Below are 24,295 nucleotides of genomic sequence, written 5' to 3'. Positions count from 1 at the left end.
ATTAAGCTTTGTATTCCTCACCAAATATATCATGTTTGTTTAAGGAATATTTGGCAGGAGTTTGTAACATGTCAGGCACAGAGCTGGGTCCTTCCAATGTTGAGACATAGTTGTATTACCCCCATTTCATACATGAAAAAACAGCTCTGAGAAATTAAAGAACCTATTCAAAGTCACACAGCTGGCAAAGAGGTGGCACCATCACAACTACCTCCAGGATATATAGTGGCAAGGATGTGTTTGCAAGAACAGAGAAAAATCACATGCTTGTAGTTATTTTTTTGCACCTTATAGCAAATGGGCTCCATTTACATAAATTCTGAAGGTGAACAATTTGTCTCATTTAAAATACTCAAGTTGGAATCTACCTGTTCTGACTTTCGAATAAAAGGCTGACAATAAAGGAAATTATTAAGTGTAATTCAAATGCTACTAAGCTAAGATTATTTATAGTACTGTAGTAGTACTGATAATAACTAGCAATCTTCTCAGATGCCACTCTAAGTACTTCACATGTATGGAGTTGATTTTTTATTCCAGCTGTACAAAACTAGCAACTAAGAAAAATCTGCTAAGAGTGAATAGTCTCCATCACTATATAACCTTAATTCTTTAGCTTTGGCAGAGACCTGTTTACTAAATAGATACAGGGCCATAAAACCTCAGGAAAGACAAGCTGTAAGAGAATGCAGCCACAGGTATATCAAGTAACAGGAACATTCTTCCTTATCAGGATAAAGTGTTTATCAGTTTTCGAGCAAAGTAATCTTGAATGGAAAGAGACAGGAAAGGGCATGATTAAGTGATAGAAAATGGAAGAAAGGCTGACCATAATCTCGCAGTTGCAACACTATGACAAGTAAGGTATAAGCTATCTTACCAATGGGGTAGAAGGATATTTAATAGATCAAAGAATTTAAAATCCTAGGGAACTTGAATAATCAGCCACAGAAGAGGCTGTTTGTTGTGGCTCATGCCACAAAAGGCCATCAACAAAGTAAGAAATAGTAAAATAAAGAGAGCAGTTAATCTTGGTAGACAGCCTGTGCTGCTTCTTGTCCAGCACCCTCCCCTCCTCAAAAAGTGAGGGTGGAATGGGTGGTGGTGGTAGAAAGGGCCATTCAGTCTCAAGGCTTTACTTTTTTTTTTTTTTTTTTTTAATGTTTATTTATTTTTGAGACAGAGAGAGACAGAGCATGAACGGGGGAAGGTCAGAGAGAGAGGGAGACACAGAATCTGAAGCAGGCTCCAGGCTCTGAGCTGTCAGCACAGAGCCCGACGAGGGGCTCAAACTCACGGACCGTGAGATCATGACCTGAGCCGAAGTCGGATGCTTAACTGGCTGAGCCACCCAGGCGCCCCTCAAGGCTTTACTTTTAAATCTGGTTCCAGATGACTCTCCACAGCATACATCACACCTTCCTTCATACTTGAAGGGAAAAATCCTTAAGAGTTCACCACATTTGGGTGTTAATTTTAGCATAAGCTTTTGTTCTTCTATAAGAAGTATCTCTCTGGATTCAAACCGCAGAAATGTCAATGAATGTTATTTCCATTGTGTAATCAGTTAAAAGTCACCTACAGATTGAAATTTGACATGATGCATTGATAGTTTAGGATCATTTTTCATCAGTCCCATGTTCTTGTAGTTGCTTTCAAATGTTACAGGTGATTACAGGATTTGAAGTATTCCATGAAAACAACATTCATGCTGGGATCATTAAACTCCATTTCTGATAAAGTCTTTTAGAAAGTTGGTTTTTAACTTTTGTCTTCAAGAGCTACTTTCTTCTTGCTGTTCTGACCAGTGACCTTTTTCCTGTGACAAGAAAATTAAAGAAAGTTGAATCTAACATTCTAGATATACGTACTGTCTAAAACTCTGCCAGTTTAATAAACGTTTCCTGAAGCCTACTGTATAATCAAGTACAAGAGGCACTAGGAACACAAGGATGCATTAGATGTGGTTTTTGCCCTTTAGAAAACCACAACCCCCTAAGTAAGACAGAACATCACAGGAAACCACACTACAACATGGTATAAAAGACAGCCTGACTGTAGCCTAATAAGGGTTCACATTGATTAAGAGCTAGATACTGCTATAAGTGCTTCATATGTATCAACTCAGATAATCTCCCAAACTTATGAAAAAGATTCGATTATTACCCTTATTTTATGAGCCAAAGGGGTTAACTTGCTGATTATCACACACTGGTAATTAATGTTAAATATGAACCCTGACTGTCTGATTTTAGAGTTTGATGAATCCCATCAATTAGGTGTTTAACAAAGAAAAAGGAAAAAAGTTTTGAGAAGATAACCGATGTTTTCATACTATAGTTTAGTAATGCAAAGCTCCTGGATGTATACTAACTCATTTAATCCTCAACCAACCTTGAGTAGCAGAGTTGGCAATGATTTACATACTTATTTCCATCAGACATAGGGATAAGTGACTTGTCCAAAGTCACTAATACCCCAAGAACAGGTGGTATTAGAGACAGTTCTTCTGACTCCAAATCCAATTTTTCCCTTCACTATACCAGATTGAGTTTATAGGGACTAAAGTCAGGTCCACTAGGCAACAGGATTCAGGTTGATATGGAAAGCTGGGCCTGAAGATATGAACTTCAGAGTTATCAGCAAGGTGTGGGTAGGGTCATTAAAGGAACATCTAGTGTTGGGTCTAGGGTCATCTAGGGTCATTAAAGAAACACCAAAAAGGTGAGCAAGGGTCAGATCAGGTGTTGTTTACATGCTCTACGAAGGATGGCTTTTAAATGTAAGGACAATGGAGACAGCCATAGATAGCATTGTACATGGGGGGCTGCAATGACGAGATTTATACCAAGTGTCCTCAAAGTCTCAAAGCACAGCTTCAAGCTTTAACACCTCAAGTGTAAATGCTACAAACTTAAAAAATCAACAAAGTATAATTCTTTAAAATACTGAAGTTTCTTATTAACATTCAACATAGCCAGCATCTTATACTCCAGTTGATTTCTGACTTTTGTTAAAACTTTCATCAGCTGCTGCTCAGTGCCTGAAGAGATTACATTTCTAATTCTTGCTTTAAGATCACTCAAAGAATAAGGTTCTGATGCATACACAACAGTTATGATACAGCCCACCACAAGAAAACATCTAACAAGACAGGTTAGGTGACCAAGGTGGCCAAGCAGGGTGACTGTTTCTACCAATCCACTGGTTTAAGTGTTACCCAGAACTGCTGTCACAAAAAAATTTAAAAACATATTAAGAATTAACAAAAATAAGTACAAACAAAATGTTTTAAGTTTTCAAATGACACTTTTGTAAGTTTGTAGCATTTATTTTTACCAAGTTATTAAAGCTTAAAACTTCACTAAAACTTTGGGACACTGTGTTCACTCTATATACTTGAACCAAACGTCACTTTCTCATAGTCAATACAAAATGTCAAGTAAGACGTAGAAGGAAAGTGCAATGCCAGTTTTCATGCCTGTCTCTTTTATATGGCCTAAATGTTACCTGTCCTTAAAGACAGTTCTACCTCCTTGAAGCTTTTTGTAATGACACCAATTCAAAATATTTCTCATCTCTAAACTTTTATTTAAAAATTATTCTCGGGGCGCCTGGGTGGCGCAGTCGGTTAAGTGTCCGACTTCAGCCAGGTCACGATCTCGCGGTCCGTGAGTTCGAGCCCCACGTCGGGCTCTGGGCTGATGGCTCAGAGCCTGGAGCCTGTTTCCGATTCTGTGTCTCCCTGTCTCTCTGCCCCTCCCCCATTCATGCTCTGTCTCTCTCTGTCCCAAAAATAAATAAACGTTGGAAAAAAAAAAAAAAAAAAAAATTATTCTCTAGGGGCGCCTGGGTGGCTCGGTCGGTTAAGCGTCCGACTTCGGCTCAGGTCATGATCTCACGGTCTGTGGGTTTGAGCCCCGCGTTGGGCTCTGTGCCGACAGCTCAGAGCCTGGAGCCTGTTTCAGATCCTGTGTCTCCCTCTCTCTGTGACCCTCCCCCATTCATGCTCTGTCTCTCTCTGTCTCAAAAATAAATAAACGTTAAAAAAAAATTTTTTTTTTAAATTATTCTCTAATTTTTTTCATGTATACTAATCTCCTTTCCCTAACTGTAGGAAAGGAGCCTCATTTTATAATCATTCATTTACGCAAGCACCTGGCAGGAGAAAAGGTACTTGGTAAATGCCTACATTTTATATATATTATATATTAACTGGTACCAGTAGAATTTGAAGTGTCATTTTCCTTCAATAGTGTAAAGAGTAGCATTGATTAGCATGGTTTTGACTACCCCTATCAAAAGGTAGTCTTGTGTGTGCCAAAAAAAATCAATGCTTTAACATCCTCATAAAACTCAGCTAAACCACTACAAATTTACCCAAAGCATACTTTTTAGAGGTGTTACAGTGTGCTTCAGCATAAGCCTAAGATCATAGTGAAATCCTGCCTGAATAGGGAGCTTCAGGGACGACTCCATCAATGTGAGTCAATAGCCCTAACTGCCTCAGCAAAATGTCCTGGTGTAGGCTGTGTGGAGGTGGTAGGCAGTGCAATCCTAATTCAAAGTGAACTGAAATCATACTTTCAAAGATAGAAAAAACCTGATTATTAATATACAAATACAGAAAAATTCCAAGATTGAATCATCCAAGTTCCCAAATCACAGGCAACCTAAGATGTATTACTTTTATCACATTCTATATAACAGACTGAACCTATCAATTCTACCTCAAAAAATTATTCTAAGGAAAAATAGCGCCTACTATATGACAGAGTCGAACAGCCAACTTTTCTCATCATATACTTACTGTTCATTCTTAGCTTTTTCTAAGAAATATTTTGGAGTTGTACTAATGCTCTCCCTTTCCAATGGCTTCTTAATCATCTTTTTCTTTTGTTTGCTGAAAGTTACAAAGAGAGGAAAGAATTAAATTCAGTGGAACTTAATCAAAAATAGCTAAAGCTAAAACTGGTTTTGATTCTTGATCATAAAAATTCACTTTTTAATCTACTTACGGGTTTATGATGACACTGTATCCACTTTAAAATGCCAAATTACCTAATAGCATTTAGAGAGGTAACCCAAAGGGATGATAAATTCAATTTCTTAAAAAGCCACTGATTATGATTAAAATATGTTCTGTGTCACACTTATAGCCTGTGCCAACAAGCATTACAGTTTGATTTTGAGCAACTGTTTTCTATTAGTGCTATGAACTAAAATCAATTCTAAGCATATTTCGTCACTTACATTGAATAATTTTTTAAAAATCTGAATACTTAATATTTCAAGAATGAAAAAACTGACAAGATATAACATTCACAGATATTAAAAAGGAATTAACTTTTATTTTAAAATTTCTAAAAGTAGTAGTATTGCTAGAACTGTAATTGTAAGAGTGTGAAAGCAAGAATGCATACAGAGAGAGAGAAAGAGAGGGAGAAGATCTAGGTAAATTCAAGACTGTACCTTGGTAGTTTTTGGAAACCTTTTATGTATTCTGGTACAGGACATCCGGCCTGCTGTATAACATTGGCAACACTGAAAAAGGAACCCATAAGCATAAATCTGTATAAACCCATAAAGCATTAAAGTGATGTTTATGCATTAAACCCTCTGTGCAACTCAAGAGGAACTAAAACTACACACAAAAAAACTAATGTAGTATAGTGTTCTGCTGTAAATTACCACCAGATGTAATCACACTGAATTAGAACTATCTGCTGGACTGAAATCCATGTGACGATGAGGAATTTTATCTAGCAGCTATTTCTCCTCAACATTTATCAAGCCCTAAAAAGCTACTAAACCCGATCCTGGATGAGGCACGAACTAAAGAAGGCACAAGCTTTAATTTATTAGATACTAGTGCTTACCTATGCACTTGGCATTATCTTAGGCTTTTCACGTATATAATAACTTATTCAACATACACAACAACCCTTTACTAATGAAATACTATCATTATCCCCATTTCCCAGATGGAAAACTGAGAGGCATAGTTATGTTGATATGGAGGTCATCATATTCACATGCTTGGAGTTACTGAGGAGACTGTAGATCAATCTAGGCTGTTGGAATATACTACTCTACACATGAACTTGTGAAAAGTCTGCTCAAAGTGAATCCAAGGCTGCCAGAGCCAAGGTTCAGAAGGCACAAATTGAACAGATCAAAGTACAAACTGCCTTTGGCCATAACTCATTTCTTAGAAATGTGAAGTGCTATCAATTATCGTGAGTCTAAATTCACTGTAGGCAGCTAAAATGTAGGAAACTCCGCTTTTATTTTAAAATCTATGATGATGGGCTAAATTAAGACCCAAGGTTCTAAAAGTATATCATATGTTACCCAGGCTTCAAGGGGCTGCAACTGAATAATATTGGAATATGTTACTAAAATAGTTTTTTCTAGGACTAAACATAAAATTCCATATGCCCCTAAGATTAAAGGGAAGGATGCACCATGGTTAAGGGATAATTTTGACTGGGATGACAAGACTCAGGGGTTAACTTTATTCACTAAACCAAAAACCTCACTATTAAATTATAAGTAATATTAACCAATGGCTATTGGGAGAATCCTGAGTCTGAAATTTAACAACAAACATTCCATTATGAGTACTTCCAAAATCTAATAATGGATAGGCAAAATCAAGGCCCTTTGATCATTTTTCCCTTGGTCATGGCTAAAATCTGGTTGACTAACACCATAACAGAATTTGGGACCTGACCATCTTGTAATTATCTGTTAATTGTGTGTACATATACTTATGAAGTGATCTTGCCATCTTAATACTAAGTTATTTTTCCTAATTTACCTTCTTAATAATGGCTTATCATCCTCAGTGAAAAATGTAACAGCTTTTCCTTTATGCCCTGCTCTTCCAGTTCGACCTAAGGAAAAAAAAAAATCAGACCATAAAAACACTTTTCTGGGGAAAGGGAACTTCAAGATTTACATATAAGGCCCTAGCTTTTCACTAAAATGAGCACTAAAAAAATAAGCACATTAGAAGAGAACAGGAGGCATTAAAATGAGTGGTGCCCAATGGTGGTGGCAGGGGTGGGGACAGGAGACACAACTCACCGATCCTGTGGATATATTCCACTGAGCTGGTTGGAAAGTCATAGTTGATCACCAAGTTCACACCTTTAAAATCAATCCCTCTGGCTAGCAAGGCTGTACAAATAAGAACCCAGATTTTTCCAGCTCTGAAGCTGTGGACTGTGTTATCTCTCTGTTTAATAAAACACGTGTTATATGTTTTAGTACCACTCTGGGAACAGAAAACAAGTACTTCATAAATTTCATGCCAATATTTTAAAATTTAGTTGTTCTTTATCATTTTCAAAGTACACATTTGGCTTTACCTGTTGCTGTGTTCTCTCAGCATGAATAACATCCACATTTATACCTTCATATATGAGCTCATGAAATAGTTCTTTAGCCCTTTCAATGGACTGAACAAAAACAAGAACGGGTGGGTTGAAACCCTAAAATAAAGGCAAAAATCAGCACATATAACCCATAATCAAGAATAAAATCACAGTATTTCATATGATTTTAGTTCATAAAAGCACCAAATTCAATTTAATGCACTTTTTATTGCCAATTTCTCAGATCAGTGGTCTACACCTGCTTCCATCTTCTTCACCATCCATTCTCAGCTTGAACTCTTATTTCATCTTGCCAATTCCAATAATATCTAATTAATCCCCTTTACTCTTTTACAATGATAGATGCCCACTCCTTAAAACAATCATCTCTTGGCTTCTGTGCCTCAGAGATTTTTAAATTCTGCTAAAATGTATTAACTCTCTTTTTAATTCATTATTTATCCTAATTGTGGGTATTCCTCCAAAGCTTAGTCTTTGGTTCTCCGGTCTCTCAATATAACCGCTATCTTACTATGTTAGACAGAATCTGTTATCAACTACCAGCTCTAACCAGATGTTTACATTTCTATCATCAAACCCCATGTCTCTTTCAAACCAGCTTTCTATATTTTCAACTGCTGTATTAGGGCTTAACCTTTTTTTAAAAAATTTTTTTAATTTTTTTAATTTATTTTTTTTAACGTTTATTTATTTTTGAGACAGAGAGAGACAGAGCATGAACAGGGGAGGGGCAGAGAGAGAGGGAGACACAGAATCTGAAACAGGCTCCAGGCTCTGAGCTGTCAGCACAGAGCCTGATGCGGGGTTCAAACTCACGGACCGTGAGATCATGACCTGAGCCGAAGTCGGATGCTTAACCGACTGAGCCACCCAGGCGCCCCAGGGCTTAACCTTTTTACTTTGGTTCACAAACTCCCCTTTTGGAATCTACCGAGGCTATGAAGCTTTCTAATAGGCAACCATGCATTCACACAAAATCTGACATATCATCAGAGGGTTTACAGACTTCCTAAGGATCAGACATGGCTAGAGATCCCTGATGTATAATCTCTAGGTTGAGTATCCATGTGGAAAACCTTAAATTTCCTAGAGCCAAATGATATCTTTAAGAATATTGATGAAACTAATGCACAAGCATCATGTGCCAAGCACTATTGTAAGCGCTATATTTATATTAACTCATTAATACTAAAACTATTCCCTGAGGGAAATATTATTATTTCCATTTTATACATGACAAAGGCATGAGGCTAATTTGCCTAAAGCGAGAATTCCAGTCCAGGTAGTGTGGCTCCAAAGTTGAAGCTCTTCACCCCTTCTATAGTCACTAGGTACTTGCATCCTCCAACTACTCTTAATTTTCCACCACCGAGGCTGTCACCCTCATTTCCCTCATTTATTTCCTCCTCATCTCTAAGCAGCCTAATTTAACAACGTACTAATTGGTTTCCTTACTTTTAGTCACTGTTTAAGTAATTTTCCTTAAAATTCATTTCCTTAAAATGTCTGGTGGTTTCTCTTAAGGTGACCCTTACTTTCCTGTCCAACTTGATCTTTAATTCTCACCTTAAACTCTTTGCCTTAGACAGGTGACCTCTTCATGAGTCTCCCAAACCCACTGTGTTCACGTGCACTGCTTAGACTTTGCTCTAGCTACTCCTCCAACCACTAACTTCCCCCACCCTTTTATCTCACAGATCCTTCAAGGCCCACAGTAGTAGCATTTCCTCCATAAGGCTATCCCCAACCAATTCAACTCTCCCTCTTGGCCCCAGGAAGACTACAGGGATGCTTAAGAAAAATGCTTTTATGGGGCGCCTGGGTGGCTCAGTCGGTTGAGCGTCCGACTTTCGCTCAAGTCAGGATCTCGCAGTTTGTGAGTTTAAGCCCCACATCGGGCTCTGTGGTGATGGCTCAGAGCCTGAAGCCTGTTTCAGATTCTGTGTCTCCTCCTCTCTCTGCGCCCCCATGCTCATGCTCTGTCTCTCTCTGCCTCTCAATAATAAATAAACATTAGGAAAAAAAAATTTTTTTAAGAAAAACCCTTTTATGACACTTTATTGCAAACTATCTTACACAAGTATATTTCTTTTATCCCCTAAAAAAGAACAAATTCTAAGGGCAGGGCTTAGGATTTCTATTTGTTTTATTATTCCCTGCCCTGACCCCTCATAGTTAACTTTTTAACTATGGCTTCTACTCAATACTTACTGAAGGGATAAAAACAGAAAACTGTACTCAGTGTCCTACTCGTTCTACAGTGCTCCAGTTCTATGAGAAACCAGCAGAAGGATGGTGGGAGATGAAGGGAGCCAATACAGATATGGAAGATGTGGAAAAAAGAGGGTTTCAGGGCAGGAGGTAGGTCTTTTCCTAGTCCACCCTGACCTGGAACAGAAAACTTAGCATATTCTAAGTGGTGAGTCTCCCAGCCTTGGGACAACAGTTGACCTAATGTGCTTACAAATTTACCACTGGATTACTAATATGATATAGGAATAGTGCTCAGCCTCCCACCAGTCATCTAAGTCTTGATGAGTTTCATCCAAATTCAAGAAGATAATCCAAATATACCTTTTTAACAAGTTCTCTCATGGCCAGAAGCTTCCCAGTCTCAGACCCAACAAAGAGAAGCTCTTGTTCTACAGTCTCTACTGCAGAATTCCTGAAAGGAAAACATACCTTGAAGATTACAAGAACCAATTTTTGTTTCCCCACAGCCTGAATTCTAAATAAATGAAAAAACTTACATATAACCCCCAAAGAATCAACCTTTCCATTGTCAATATAAGCATTTAATTATTTATACCTTAATCTGAAGACAAAATAAACCCTATACCCAAGGGGGGACTTGAACTCACAACCCCGAGATCAAGAGTCACACAATCTTCCAACTGAGCCATCCAGGTGCCCCAAAGTTATTTTTAAATGTTTTATTCTAACTATAAATGTTATCTAAAGAAAATTTGGGGCACCTGGGTGGCTCAGTCAGTTAAGCGTCCAACTTTGGCTCAGGTCATGATATCATGATTCGTGAGTTTGAGCCCCGCGTTGGGCTCTGTGCTGACAGCTCAGAGCCTGGAACCTGCTTCAGATTCTGTGTCTCCCTCTCTCTCTCTGCCCCTCCCCTGCTTGCACTCTGTCTCTCTCTCTCACTCAAAAATAAACAACCAATTGTCCATAATTCTACCATTTTAGAATAAATTTTGACATTTTTTTTGTAGTCTGGTCATAAATTTTCATGTATTTAATTACAAAAAAATTCTAAAAATAAAATTACTGGATCAAATAATTAGAACAATTTTAAGGTCATTATTACTTGTCTGAGCTTTTTTCTTAATGATTAGCAAGAGTTTTTGAGTAGACAGTTGGAGGGGAGGTATCTTAAGGCTTTATAAACATTGTAGGATGCTGTAGTACATTACACTATGTCATAAATATTTTTTCCCTTCTGTTGTCTGCCTTTATATTTATGGTGAATTTGTTCTGCTTTCTTTTTTTTTCTCAAGTTTACTTATTTTGAGAGAGAAAGAGTTATTTTGTGCAAGAGTGGGGGAGGGGCAAAGAGAGAGGGAGACCAAGAATCCCAAGCAGGCTCTGGGCAGTCACTGCACAGCCCAATGCCGGGCTTGAACTACAAACTGCGAGATCATGACCTGAGCTGAAACCAAGAGCTGGACGTTCAACTGACAGAGCCACCCAGGTGCCCCTACTTTCTTTTTATATAACAGAAGTTTTAAGTTTAAAGTAGGCAGGGTATTTTTTATTGTCCCATTTGGCTTTTTTTTTTTTTTTTAACTTAATATGGTATTATAAAGAACTTTTTCATAATAATTTTCATACTTATCATTTCTTAGGTTGCACAATATTCTATCAAGTGGCTATAATTTCCTACAACTTTTTTCTACTAGTGCACATTCACTTAGCATAAAATGCTCCCCCAAGTATTTTTTTAAAGGAATTATAAATCAAGGGGCTTGGTAATATCAGCTTTCTCCTCTGTCGTCCTACTTAATTAAGCCATCCAAGAAACTAAATCCCCTGGGTGGCTACAGAACTCAGGTCATGCTTTGTGGATGGGAAAAATCAACTGAATGACAGAAATACTAACATGACAACTTGAGAATCTCCCCTTGGATTATTCTAAAATAGAAAATGCTTAATCAATCTTGACTTTAAAGAATTCAGTAAAACTTTCCCTGTTATTAATCTAAGGCCAAACAACCTATCTCCTTGAATCTAAAAAAGAAAGGACCTGTATTAAAAAAACAAAAATCAGTGGATAACACAGAAGAACAATTACCTTGCTCCAATGGATACAGTGATGACATTGTCCAGGTTGAGTTTGCACCACTGCTCCACATCATATGCAAAAGTCGCACTGAACATAGCTCTTCTGACCTTATGGGATGTGCAGGCCAGGAAAATGGAAGCCAGCTGGTCTCTGAACCCAGTTTTGCCATCTTCAAACAGTTTGTCTGATTCATCTACCACCAGCCACTCAACACTAAGAAATAACAACACAATTTGTGGGTATTGAACTGGAAGATCTAAGATGCTTCACTAAATTGTGGGGACACAAGAAGTCAAACCATTATGCTCCTTTTCAGATCCACACATCATACCAGAAAAAGGTAAAAACAAGATAAACATAAAGTAGTGTTCTATTCTGTTAGCCTCAAAGAAAGGAGGTCCCAATAGCAACAACAGAGCTTCACATAGACCTTATAAACTCCATCACCACTGCTGAAAGCTATGAAAACATCTAAGGGAATTCTGTACTAACTGCTTATCAGAATCTGTAACTTTCTTCTAGACCAGACAGTTATTTTCCTGTGTTTAATAAAAACCATTGTTCTCAGCACAAACACTGACTAGAAGTTGGTAGATTGCAAGCTTCAAAAGGCAATAATACAAGCAATCAAGGACAAAATATAATCAACCAAGTGAAAATACACATAAGAGAGATTAAAATGTTATCTGTACCTTGTTAAATCTATTCCTGGAGGATCCTGCTTTAATAAGTAGATTAGTCGATTTGGAGTAGTCACAAGAATATCTATAGGAGAAACAAATAGTACAGATTGTAAAAGCAAGATTCATCTCCCTCAAACTAGGGAATTAAGTCTCCTGAATTTCAGTGAATAACCTGAAGAGGGGAGAGGAGGGGGAGGTTATACTCGCCATCTTACTACACCAACACGAGTTCTTTCTTATTTGTAAACTAACATATATATTTTTTTAATCCATGATAGCACAAATTATGCTTACTCTTTTATATTTGATCTGCCTACTCAACTTCTAAGAAGCAAGAACACTAAAATCCAACAGTGTTATTTTCAAATACTTCATTTTGTTTTTCAGAAAAATCCTTTCTTTAAATGAAATTTTACTTAGAAGCTCAAGATGAGAGACAGGTAAAAGCTGGTTTTCTGACTGATACAAGGGTAGGGATGTGAGCCATTCTTACCTGCAGAGTATTTCCATGGCAGATTAAAAATCAATAGTATAAGGCAGGGTTTCTCAGCCTTAGCACTACTGACATTATGGTCCAGATGTTTTGTTGTAGGGGACTGTCTTGTGCATTGCAAGATGTTTAACAGCATCCCTGGCCTCTACCTACCACAGGTTAGTAGCACCCCAGTTCTGACAACTTAAAGTGTCTCCAGATATTGCCAAATGTCCCTGGGGTGGAAGGTGGGTGGGGGCAAAATTGCCTCGGTTGAGAATCACTGGTATATATTTATATAACTACTGAGTGGGAACGGGGAGATCTCTTTTAGCTTCTCTAAAAACCAAACTGATTGTGTGCATGCCTACATTTTTAAGAACTCTTAGGTGACAGAATATCTGTAATTTGCAAGTCCCTTGCATGCTCTACAGCTCAAACACGAATCCCTTACCAAACTTCTTAGATGATTTAGGTCCAAATTTCTTGGCTGCCACTGCTGCTTTGTGTATCATGTGTATCCTGAATCCTGTTCCCTCAGAGATTTTTACTAACTCTCGGTGAATCTAAAATGGAAAATGATAAAAACATTAGCTAAGATACTTAAATGAGATGTATTGTCTTGTTTACATTATTAAAATAAATCTATTACCAACCCATGAATAAGTTATTTATTTATCTTAAAGTTTTATTTATTTAAGTAAACCCTATACTCAATGTGGGAAATTAAACCACATTTACATTAATGTACACGTGTACACATGTACACGTGTACATTAACCTGGAATCTCGGCATTTTCTAATCTGCTATGTACTGTTTTTAGAACATAGTGCTATTATAAAACTATTTCATGCTTGGCATGTATTTTCTATTAAGCACATTGGAAGGGTAGAACAGGTCACTGTATGTTTTTTTTTTTTTTCCTTTCAAAACCTGAGATGAGGTTTCATTCATCTAGGTGAGAAAAATACATTTTAGAGAGGACCTATATATTACCGTAGCCTAAGCTTAAAAGGTCTTAGAGCATTTACCAAAGAATCATTAATGTTAAAATCGTTGTTTTAGAACATCATAAAAAGACAAAAAACTTGCCCATGAACAGTAAGATACAGAATAGAGTGCCTGTACAGAATACTTGCCCATGCCAAAAAACAAGGACCTTACTCTTTTTGAGATCTTTTTATTACCCTCATAAAAGAAATGACTGAAGCAAACACCAAACCCATCCTCTTTCAAAGCTACAAGTCATACCTGGTTGGCAAGTTCTCGTGTTGGTGATATAATCAGGGCTCTGAAGCCTTTATTTGTGGGTTGTTTTAGTTGCATCAAAATGGGAATGCTAAAAGCCAAAGTCTTTCCAGATCCAGTAGGAGCAGAAGCCAGAAGTTCTCGACCCTAAAAACAAGGCATATTACATATAAGTACATAAACTTTTCAGAGCGTGGTTAAGTAATGCAACCAGCCACAGAAATAATAAAATAATCATAATGAATGCAGTCATTCATATTCCCACTGCTAATCTAACTTTTCCCACATTTGCTTTTCTAACATCATCCACCAGTGCCCCAGTGGAGTTTGAGCATTGCCACCAAATTCCATTTGAACTGGGTAAAGAATATGGATAACTAAAATCCAAAGATAATTCAAAACCTCAAGTATTTCCATTACTTCAATTTTTCTTTTGCACTAAACTCTTACCAAAGCAAAATTCTAAAACCAACTTTTCCCCCCAATATCAGTATTGCTCAATCCCTAGGGAAGATGTTTTTTTTTTTTTAAGTTTATTTATTTATTTTAAGAGAGAGCGAGTTAGCGAGTGAGTGTGGGGGGAGAGGCAGAGAGAGAATCCTAAGCAGGCTCCATGCCATCAGCACAGAGCTCAACTCGTGGCTTGATCTCATGCACCATGAAATCATGACCTGACCTGAAAATTAAGAGCCGGACGGACACTTAACCAGCTGAGCCACCCAGACACCCCTCCATAGCGAAGATTTTAATAAATAACAGAATGGCTGAAGGTAATAAATAAAAACTGGCAATATCCTGAGTGACAGTAATTTATGTGGCAGTCTTCAAAAAGTCACTATGATTTTAAAGCTTTAAGTTGCAACAGAAATAATCTTAAATGAAAATTAGAAGCATTATTTACTATAATGTGAGTCAACATCATTCAAAAGTACTCTCACTTCAGTTCCCAAAGAAAACAGAAAGGACAAGTATGGATGAAAAGGTAACACATATCTTTTGGCTACCAGAACCAAAGGCCATCTTGGCTACATGGGGCGGGAGGGGGGGGGGAGTCAGCTCTCATTAGTACAAAAAGAAACCTCAGAAAAATTTCATTTCCAAAACTCTTAAATTAATCCATACCTCTATCAACCAGTAGATAAACAAATTGTGGTATTTTCAAACAACAGAATTCTACTCACAAATTACTGATCAATGCAACATGGATAAATCTCAAAAACAATCTATGCAGAGTGAAAGAAACCAGAGATAAAAAAAATAAAAATAAATAATGGACGATACCACTTATATGACATTCTAGAAGAGGCAAAACTAATATACATGCAATAGAAACTAGAACAGTGGTTACCTCTGGGCAGGAGTGAGGACTGAATGGAAAGGGCACAGAATTTTCTGGAGCAACAGAAATGTTACACATCCCCACTGGGGTGACAGTTACATAGGATATGCCTTGTTGGAATTCACTGAACTGTGAACTTACAATGTATGCATTTTAATATATAAAGTATACTTCAATAGCAAAAAGTATTGGGAAAAAAAAAAGTCAGGCTGTACAAGAATTCTATATTTCAGAAATAGTTCCTGGGAATTATAAATTAATCAGGGATGAATAAACAGAACAGTCCTTATCCTCAGAGGGTTTACACTCTAGAAAAATGCAAAAGGTAAACATAATTAGTATAAACATAGAGTAAAGTGTAAGATAAATGTGGTAAGAAAAAGAACACACTGAATACCTTGGAGAACTGGTGGTAGAGGAAACAGGGTTGGTAAAAGAAAAAGATCACATCGAATTATAGTGATATGGTGGCACAGACATTTGAGATGGACCTTAAAAGTAAAGGGAGGATTTCAACAGGGGCGATAAGGTAGAAAGGAAAACTTCAAATATGGAAGAGAATGAGCTAATACACAGAGGAAGGAATGTTAGAGGCATCATAGACCTTCATACTCACATGCAGCATAACTGGAATGGCTTGCATTTGGATTGGTGTAGGCATCTGGAAGCCTGCATCTAGAATGTTCTGAAGTAGTCGAGAATTGATTTTATATTCCTGGTCAAGTTGCTGAAATGTAGCAATTGGGTCAGGAAGATCAGTTCCTTGGACATGAATTTTGTGTTTATTCCGGAAGAAGTTTATCTGAAAAGTGAAAGAAAGGGGTCACCATAACTATGGTCATATACTTTATAAGATGTTATAAAGCAACAATAACAGTTTCCAGGATAAGCTTTAGTAGCATGAAACTTTTTGGTGAAATTCCAAGCACTAAAACATACAGATACTAGATATATTTCATGCTCTTTCATAGACAGAAGACCTTCATAACAATAAAACCCATCCATCCACTTTCTTCATATCAATGTGTCAATACCATGAGTAATGTGTTATTCATATTAATATGCTACCATGATCATTATTAACTTGTAATTTTATATAAGCTTCTAGAAGGCAGAAATTGAATCCATCTAGTATTTTTCTTTATATGCCACTTAACCACACAAGTGCCAATGCTTTTTGATGATTTACTCTAAACTCTACTTATTAAAACTGAGGACCAAAAACAGAGTCTAGAGTGTTGATTTGGTTTATTTTCCATTCTCTGATAGAGAGCCAAATTCTGGATTCTGGGTTCCTGAAGTGAGCTGAACAATATTCTCCATCTGTAACATGGCAGGCGTGCAACAGACATGACAATGATATATTTGTTGTTTTTTCTGTATTCTACTCCCCCTAGTCCCAAGGTATAAAATAGGTTTCTTAAGATTTCTAACTCTCAAATCCCTGTCAGAGGAAATCTTTCTAAACCAGCTTAACAAAGATTAGAAAGGGGGAAAATTTTGTTTATCAAAGGGGATATGAAATTTAAAAAGATTCATTCCAAATACATTATCAATCTTGAAATTTGAACAGGTCAAGAAATTACATAGTATGTAGTATATAAATATAGTATACTATATAAGAATAGTGTGTATGTGTGTATACACACATACTGTATTCACTTTTACCAACAGAACACTCCAAGGACAAGGGAAAATTCACTAGGTCAGAAAATCAACTGGGGCTAAGACATTTTTCTAACCTTTTCTTTTCTGAGATTCTCCAACTTCCCTGAAGTTAGTTTATTTTCTCTTTTAATTTTTTTATCTTCAATTTTTGCTTCCACAGATGATATCCACTGTATAGAACCTTCTTCTTGAGAAGTAATTTCTAAAATATATATCAAAAAATTAAAAGATTTTAAATGCAACATCCTTTTTTTTCTTAATGTTTATTTATTTTTGAGAGAGAGAGAGAGTGAACATGAGCAGGGAAGGACAGAGAGAGAGAGGGAGACAGAGGATCCAAAGCAGGCTCCAGGCTCTGAGCTGTCAGCACAGAGACCAATGTGAGGCTAGAACCCATGAACTGTGATATCATGACCTGAGTCGAAGTCAGATGCTTAACCAACTGAGCCACCTAGGTGCCCCTTAAGTGCAACATTCTTGAGTGTAGCAAACAGGCCATAGCTTCACACTAAACAAAAGTAAAGCACTAGCTAATACAATTAGAGAAAAGAAAGTAATAAGAGGTATAAAAACTGGAAACGGAGAGGCAAGTTCTCTGTTGGTAAAATCAGAGCTCTGAAGTTATTTCAGCTGTGTAATATGTAGATGACTGTATACTTGAAAACAACAAGAGATCAAATTGAAAATACTTAAATAACAGATTCCAGGGGCGCCTCTGTGGCTCAGTTAAGTGTCTGACTTTTGATATCAGCCCAAGTCATGATCTCATGGTCCCTGAGATTGAGCCCCACATGGGGCTCTGCATTGACAACTTGGAGCCTGCTTGGGATTCTCTCCCCGCCCCCCTCTCTGACCCTCCCCTTCTTGCTCTGTCTCCAAATAAATAAAAACATTTAAAAAAATTTAAGAGAGATTTCAATGAGACAACCAGTTTTTCTGTATGTAAACAGTTAGAAAATAAATACTATGAAAGAAAATATTTCATATGAAAATATGAAAGAAAATATAATAGCAATGAACACAGCATAGTAAGGACTACTGTAATATAAAGATAGCAATTCTCACTATAACTAAAATTAGTTTAACGAAAAGTCATGGCAGGATTGTTTTGGAAACCAGACTAGCTGACTTTAAAATTCATGTGGCAGACACCTGGGTGGCTCAGTCAGTTGAGTGTCTGACTTCTGCTCAGGTCATGATCTCATGATTCATGAGTTCGAGCCCTGTGTCGGGCTCTGTGCTGACAGCTCAGAGCCTGGAGTCTGCTTCGGATTCTGTGTCTCCCTCGCTCTCTCTGCCCCTCCCCAGCTTGAGCTCTCTCTGCCTCTCAAAAATAAACGTAAAAAAAAAATAAAGTTCACATGGCAAAATAAATATGTAAGAATAACCTTAAAAATTCTAAGAAGAACAACAAGCAAGACCACTTCTGATATTTCTTTTAAAATTTTTTCACTTCACTGAGGCACAATTGACATACAATAAATTGCATTTATTTGAAGTATAAATTTGAGAGGCGCCTGGGTAGCTTAGTTGGTTGAATGTCCGACTCTTGATTTCTGCTCAGATCATGATCTCACGGTTCATGGGTTTGAGCCCCGTGTTGGGCTCTGTGCTGACAGTGCAGAGCTTGCTTGGGATTTTCTCTCCCTCTCTCACTGCCCCTAGCCCTCTTGCACTCTCATTCTCTCTCTCAAAAATAGATAAATTACATTAAAAAAAGAGTATAAATTTGAGGAATTTTAACATATGTATACACCTGTTAAATCATCACCCCATTCAAGCTATACCCATCACCACCCCAAATTTCCTTGTGGCCCCTTTTAATGCACTGCTCTATCCCTAAGCAACCACATATCTGCTTTATCACTAGAGATAATTTGCTTTTTCTGGAATTTTATATAAATGGAATCATGTAGTATATACTCAATTTAGTCTGGCTTCTTTCACTGAGAATAGTTATTTTGAGATTCATCCATGCTGAGCATGTATCAATAGTTAGTTAACTTTTTTACTTATACGTAGCATTCCATTGTATGGATATACAAATTGTTTATCCTTCACCTATTGAAGGACATTTGGGTCATTTCCAGTTTTTAGCTACTGAAAATAAAGCTGCTATGAACATGTGTGTACAAGTCTTCGTGAGGACATAGGCTTTCCTTTCTCTTAGGTAAATTCTTGGAGTGAAATACGTGCATCATATGGTAGGTGTATGTCTAACTTTTTTTTTTTTTTTTAATTCCTTTGTCAATTTCTAACCAAAAAGCCTACTGGAATTTTAACTGAGTTTGTTTTACATTGATTCTACATTATCATTTTAGGGAGAAAATATTTAGTTGAACAATCAAAGCATGATATGCCATGGGGCACCCAGGTGCCTCAGTCAGTTGAGCGTCTGACTCTTGATTTTGGCTCAGGTCATGATCTTAAGGTAGTAGGATTGAGACTCTCTACCTCTGTCCCTCTTCCACACATGTGTGCATGTGCTTTCTCTCTTTCTCAAACAAAAACAAAAACAAAAACATGGCGTGCCACACCACTCTGTACTATGCCACATATGTGCTAAGTTATATTTCTGGTTGCTTAACATTTGAATCCTTTTCCCAAATTTGTGGCTGGTCATTTTTTTTTCTTTTAACTAATGTTGGTGGAAGGCTTTGCAGCCAGGGAAGTAAAATGACTTTTATTGTAACACTGTAACAGCAAAACTGTGGAAACAAAGTAAATGTCCTTATACAAGGACTTGTCAAGTCAATTATGTAATAACATCCCTACAATGTGTAATGGCATACCCTATACTATGATTCAATGAACACAGCAGTGGACTTCCTGTTGATACAATGTTTCTGGTGGACAATTCCAAAATACCTAAATTTAAATCTATTTGTTAATCTATTTGAAATTAACAATAGATGAACAGATTTGTTAATCTATTTGAAATTCCATTTCTTTTTCTTTTAATGTTTATTTATTTTGAGTTTGAGAGAGAGAAAGAGACAGAGAGAAAGAGAAAGAGATCGCCAGTGCATACAAGCAGGGGAGTGGCTGGGGGAGAGAATTCCAAGCAGGCTCTACACTCAGCACAGAGCCCAACAGCCCAACGTGGGGTTCCATCACAGGAACATGAGATCATGACCTGAGTCGAAATCAAGAGTCAAACGCTTAACCAACTGAGCCACCCAGGTGCCCCTGAAATTTCTTTTCTAAGAATTTATCAGATATAACCCCCACATACACACAAAGATAAGTGGAATGGCATTTATTGCCAACACCATAATAGCAAAAGTGAGGAAACAAACTAAATGTCCATCACAAAGGAATCTGTTAAATTGATTATGGAATGTACAATGGGATACTATTTTGTTAAAATGAGAAAGGCAGTGCAATTCCTACTGGTTGCAAACAATCTCCAAAATATGTTGTTGTTGTTTTAACAAAGTGTAGGAGGAGGAAGGGTTCAGGATAGAATAACATATACAGTATGCTATTATTCAGGTAATAAAAGGAAGTATAATTATAATGAATATATATCTTTACAAAAATACATAAGAAAATGATTAATAGTGGTTGCCTCTGGAGAAATAGGGGACTAAAAATAGTGAGAAGAATGAGAAGATTTACTTCTAACCACTGTATAACTTTTAAAAACCATGTATAAGGATTTTATTGAAAAAGGTAAATAGCTAGGAAACTTAACAGCTATAACGAAGAAGATACAGTACAGAAAAAAAAAAAACCAAACCTATGAAAAATAGGCAAAGAGTAAGAACAGATGGTTCACAAATGTTGAAATGTAAATATCCACTAAAGCATAAAAAAATGCTCAACCTCACCAGTTATCAAGAAAATATAAACAAAAAAAGTTTCATTCATTAGATTGACAAAGAATTTAAGACCAGTAGTATCCAGCATTGACAAGGGTGTGGGAAGTCATTTTTCAGTATATGTTTAGAGAAAGAAGTGAGCATACTCTTTCAGCCAGTGATTCTACTTTTGGGATGCTAATTACAGAAATAACCGGACCTATGGAGCACCTGGGTAGCTCAGTCCTTTGAGGACTCTTGATTTTGGCTCAGGTCATGATCTCTAGGTTCGTTAATTCAAGCCCCAAGTCAGGCTCTGCACTGACAGCTGACAGTGTGGAGCCTGCTTGGGATTCTCTCTCCCTCTCTCTCTGCCCCTCCCCACCCTCAAAAATAAGTAAATAAACATTTATTTAAATTTTTACTTTAAAAAAAAAGAAATAACAGGACAAAAGGATATATGTACAAGTTTTTTTTTTTTTTTTTTTGGAGAGAGAAAGAGAGTGTGAGTGAGCAGGGGGAAAGGGGCAGAGAGAGAAAGAATCTTAAGCAGGCTCCACACTCAGTGCGGAGTCCAACCTGGAGCTCAATCCCACGACCCTGGGATTATAATCTCAGCCCGAAATCAAGAGTCGGAGGCTCAACCAATGAACCACAAATATCTAAGGCCCTCCACAAATATCTTTATTGTAACAATATCTGTAATGGGAAATACCTGGAAACAACCTGAATGCCATTAACTAATGGAATGACAGTATATTATCTGACCTTAAGCCTGTATTAATATTTTTGTAACTGAAAAAAAATAATAAAGAAGGAAAAAAAGAAACCAAGAACTAACCTGAAGTCATCATCTTCCTCTTTTTTTTGTTCTGCTCCCTCTTCCTTTCAGTTAGGCTTTCTTTTTTCTCTTCATCTTGAAGCTCCTGATGAGTTCTTGATGCTCCAAACTCACCTGGGACAGACTTCTTGTTTCCAAAGAAGTCCAGTCCCTGCAGCACCTCTGAAGAATCAAAGTCATATTTCCTTTTTCCTACCTAAAACCCAAAAAATTTAAAAAGCAATCTACCGACTGACATTGCTTTCACCCAAGCAGTATTGGCAAGTAAGGATGTGGGTCTAATAACTCACCATCTTTTTTTACCCTTTCACCAAGGGTGAAAGGTGTTTGTTGAACTGACAAGTGTGTTTTGGGCAAATAGAACACAAGATGACAACTTTCCTGACCTTTTAACAGTAATAACAATCATAATAGCAGTTAACACATATATGCTTATCAGCATAACATCTATATGCTGTCAGGCAGATTTCTAAGCATGTTTGTATATATTAAATTACCTCAGCCTTCAACAACGGTAAGAGGTAAACAGCGATATTACCAATGAAAAAATTCTCGGCATTTGGAGGTCAAACAACTTGACCAAGGTCTCAAAAGTATTTGGACCCCAAAAATCTGTCTCGAGTTCAGACTCTTAACTAACACCATACTGCCAGAGAAAGGTGAAACACACGTGTCGCCCAATGGCAAGGTTGATACTTAAGATTTTCCATAATCGGGCTCCAACTAACTTCTCCTGGCTTATCATTCACCCGCCACTTTCCTATGTAAGAGTCCCCATTTCTAAATCACTCTTCTCATAGGTAACTTTACACGCCATGAGGTGGTGGAAATAAAAAGACCCATGCCCACTAAAGCTATACGCACGGCAAGCCAACCTGGGTAGACTACAGTGAAAGAAACTGTTCTCTTCATTTGGGGTTAATTCTGTTTTTGAAATCCCTTTCCACCAGTTTTGGAGAAATAGCTACTTTTGAAAGGATTCTAATTGTGCTTTGAATAAACTAGAAACCGGTGAGGGGGCAAGGCTTTCCGTGCCAGGCCCACCTAAGACTATAAAAGAGGAGTAAGAGTTCACTCGGAAGGCAGGACTTGACCGGATAGGTCTGCGCTCCAACCCAACGCAAAAAGAAGGGAAATGCCTCACGACCAGGCCACGGCCTCCGCGTGCCGGCTCTACCAGTAGCCAGATCATTTTCGGGCTCCTGCGCCTTCTCTGTTACTCAGACTTGTTGCTCTGCGCACAGTACCTGGAATCGCGCCGCGTCCGCAGAGAAACGTCTCACGTCGAATTTGGCCCCCACGCCAAGCCGGCGAAAGAGATCGTGAGCATCCATTTTTACCCAGACAGCTCCGCGACCGCAGGGCGCCTGCGCAGAGAACTTCTTCTCCTAGAAAGTCTGGGGCCCGAGCCATGGGCGGAAGTGGTTGCGGGGGGGCGGGGAGGAGGGGGCGGAGCCTGGCGATTCTGAGCGTCTGGATCGTATATCCTGTCTTTGTTGATTAAAAAAATTATTTATCAAGATGCTCTTATGCCGGGCACTGTTCTAGACTTTTATGGGTAGTTTGGTGAACGACACCTTAAGATTCCCCACCTCAGGAAACTTACATACAAGTGGAGACAAAATTGTTAACTAAGCAAGATAATTTCGAAAGTGAAAAGCGCTGTGAATGAAACAAGTAACAGTGTAATTGATAGAGAAAGGCACCGGGAGCAACTTCTAGGCAAATTAGTCAGGTTCATTCTGAAGAAGTGATATTTGAGCTAGGAGAAGGCAGTCTTTCCCAGATCCGGGAACAGCATTCCAGGTAGAGGAAACATGTATTTGAAGAAGGGGGGAAAAAGGTTTGAAACATTGAGGAAATAGAAAGGTCAGGGTGACTGGAGCCAAGTTGCAATGAGGAAGTGTAGTACAGATAAGGTTGGAGGGACAAATAGAAACCAGATCTCATTGAGTCGTATAAGGAGGTCATAGTAAGGAGTTTGGATTTTAATCTAAACTTGCTGTGAAGGTATTAATTATTTAATTATTATTATTATTATTTTTTTTTGCTGCGAGAACATGATTTAGCATACTACATTATATTTATTTTCTTCATTGTATTTGTACTGTACAAAATTATTCACTTATGCATTGCCTCTCCCCGTTCTAGAATGAAAGTCCATGAGCACAGGAATCTAATTTGCTTCACTACTGTATTCCCAGTTTCTGTGCACTCTTCAATACATATTTGATGACTGAATGAGTGAATGTTTTATAAAAGATTACACTGGCTATTTAAAGAATGGATGCAGAAAGGCTAAGACTGGAAACAGGAAGGCTAGTCAAAGTAGAAATGATGATGGTGGCTTAGTTTAGGGTGGGTCTCTGTGTGGATAGAGATGAATGGATAGATTTGGGATCTATTTGGAGGTAGAGCTAAATGCACCTGATTGATTTTATGTGGAGGTAATGGAAAGGGTGGAATCACACAAATCACTCCGAGGTTTTTTGCCTAGACCCCTGGGTAGATGGTATGCCGTTTACTGAGCTAGGAACCACTAT

At 37.7% G+C, this 24,295-nt stretch overlaps 1 protein-coding gene across 2 annotated transcripts; it reads right to left on the bottom strand.

Moving 5' to 3' along the window:
* Positions 1 to 1,247: 1,247 nt before the first annotated feature.
* Positions 1,248 to 23,132, bottom strand: DDX52 (DExD-box helicase 52). Of its 2 annotated transcripts, none has more exons than XM_047833597.1 (15): positions 23,000 to 23,132; positions 21,753 to 21,914; positions 17,183 to 17,310; positions 16,057 to 16,242; positions 14,105 to 14,248; positions 13,307 to 13,418; positions 12,390 to 12,462; positions 11,707 to 11,910; positions 9,978 to 10,068; positions 7,377 to 7,499; positions 7,093 to 7,243; positions 6,824 to 6,899; positions 5,473 to 5,544; positions 4,811 to 4,903; positions 1,248 to 1,819 (listed from the first exon to the last, which is right to left on the bottom strand). In XM_047833597.1, exons 2-15 carry the CDS (start codon positions 21,763 to 21,765, stop codon positions 1,762 to 1,764), a joined length of 1,524 nt encoding a protein of 507 aa, XP_047689553.1. In that variant the 5' UTR covers positions 21,766 to 21,914; positions 23,000 to 23,132; the 3' UTR covers positions 1,248 to 1,761. The 2 variants fall into 2 exon arrangements, with proteins under 2 accessions (XP_047689553.1, XP_047689552.1); XM_047833596.1 differs by having other exon boundaries at positions 21,753 to 21,948; positions 23,000 to 23,131.
* Positions 23,133 to 24,295: the final 1,163 nt, after the last annotated feature.

Source organism: Prionailurus viverrinus, chromosome E1 (genome assembly GCF_022837055.1).
Source record: "Prionailurus viverrinus isolate Anna chromosome E1, UM_Priviv_1.0, whole genome shotgun sequence".
Lineage (NCBI taxonomy): Eukaryota > Metazoa > Chordata > Mammalia > Carnivora > Felidae > Prionailurus > Prionailurus viverrinus.
Note: the sequence above shows the minus strand (reverse complement) of the source record. Positions and strands in the feature narration are given on the sequence as shown.

Coding starts and splice junctions, on each gene's coding strand:
- DDX52 (XM_047833596.1), bottom strand. CDS start 23,086: ATGGATGCTCACGATCTCTTTCGCCGGCTTGGCGTGGGGGCCAAATTC. Junction 7,244..7,376: donor CTGAGAGAACACAGCAACAG/GTAAAGCCAAAT, acceptor TTTATTAAACAG/AGAGATAACACAGTCCACAG. Junction 4,904..5,472: donor GGTTTCCAAAAACTACCAAG/GTACAGTCTTGA, acceptor TGTAACTTTCAG/CAAACAAAAGAAAAAGATGA.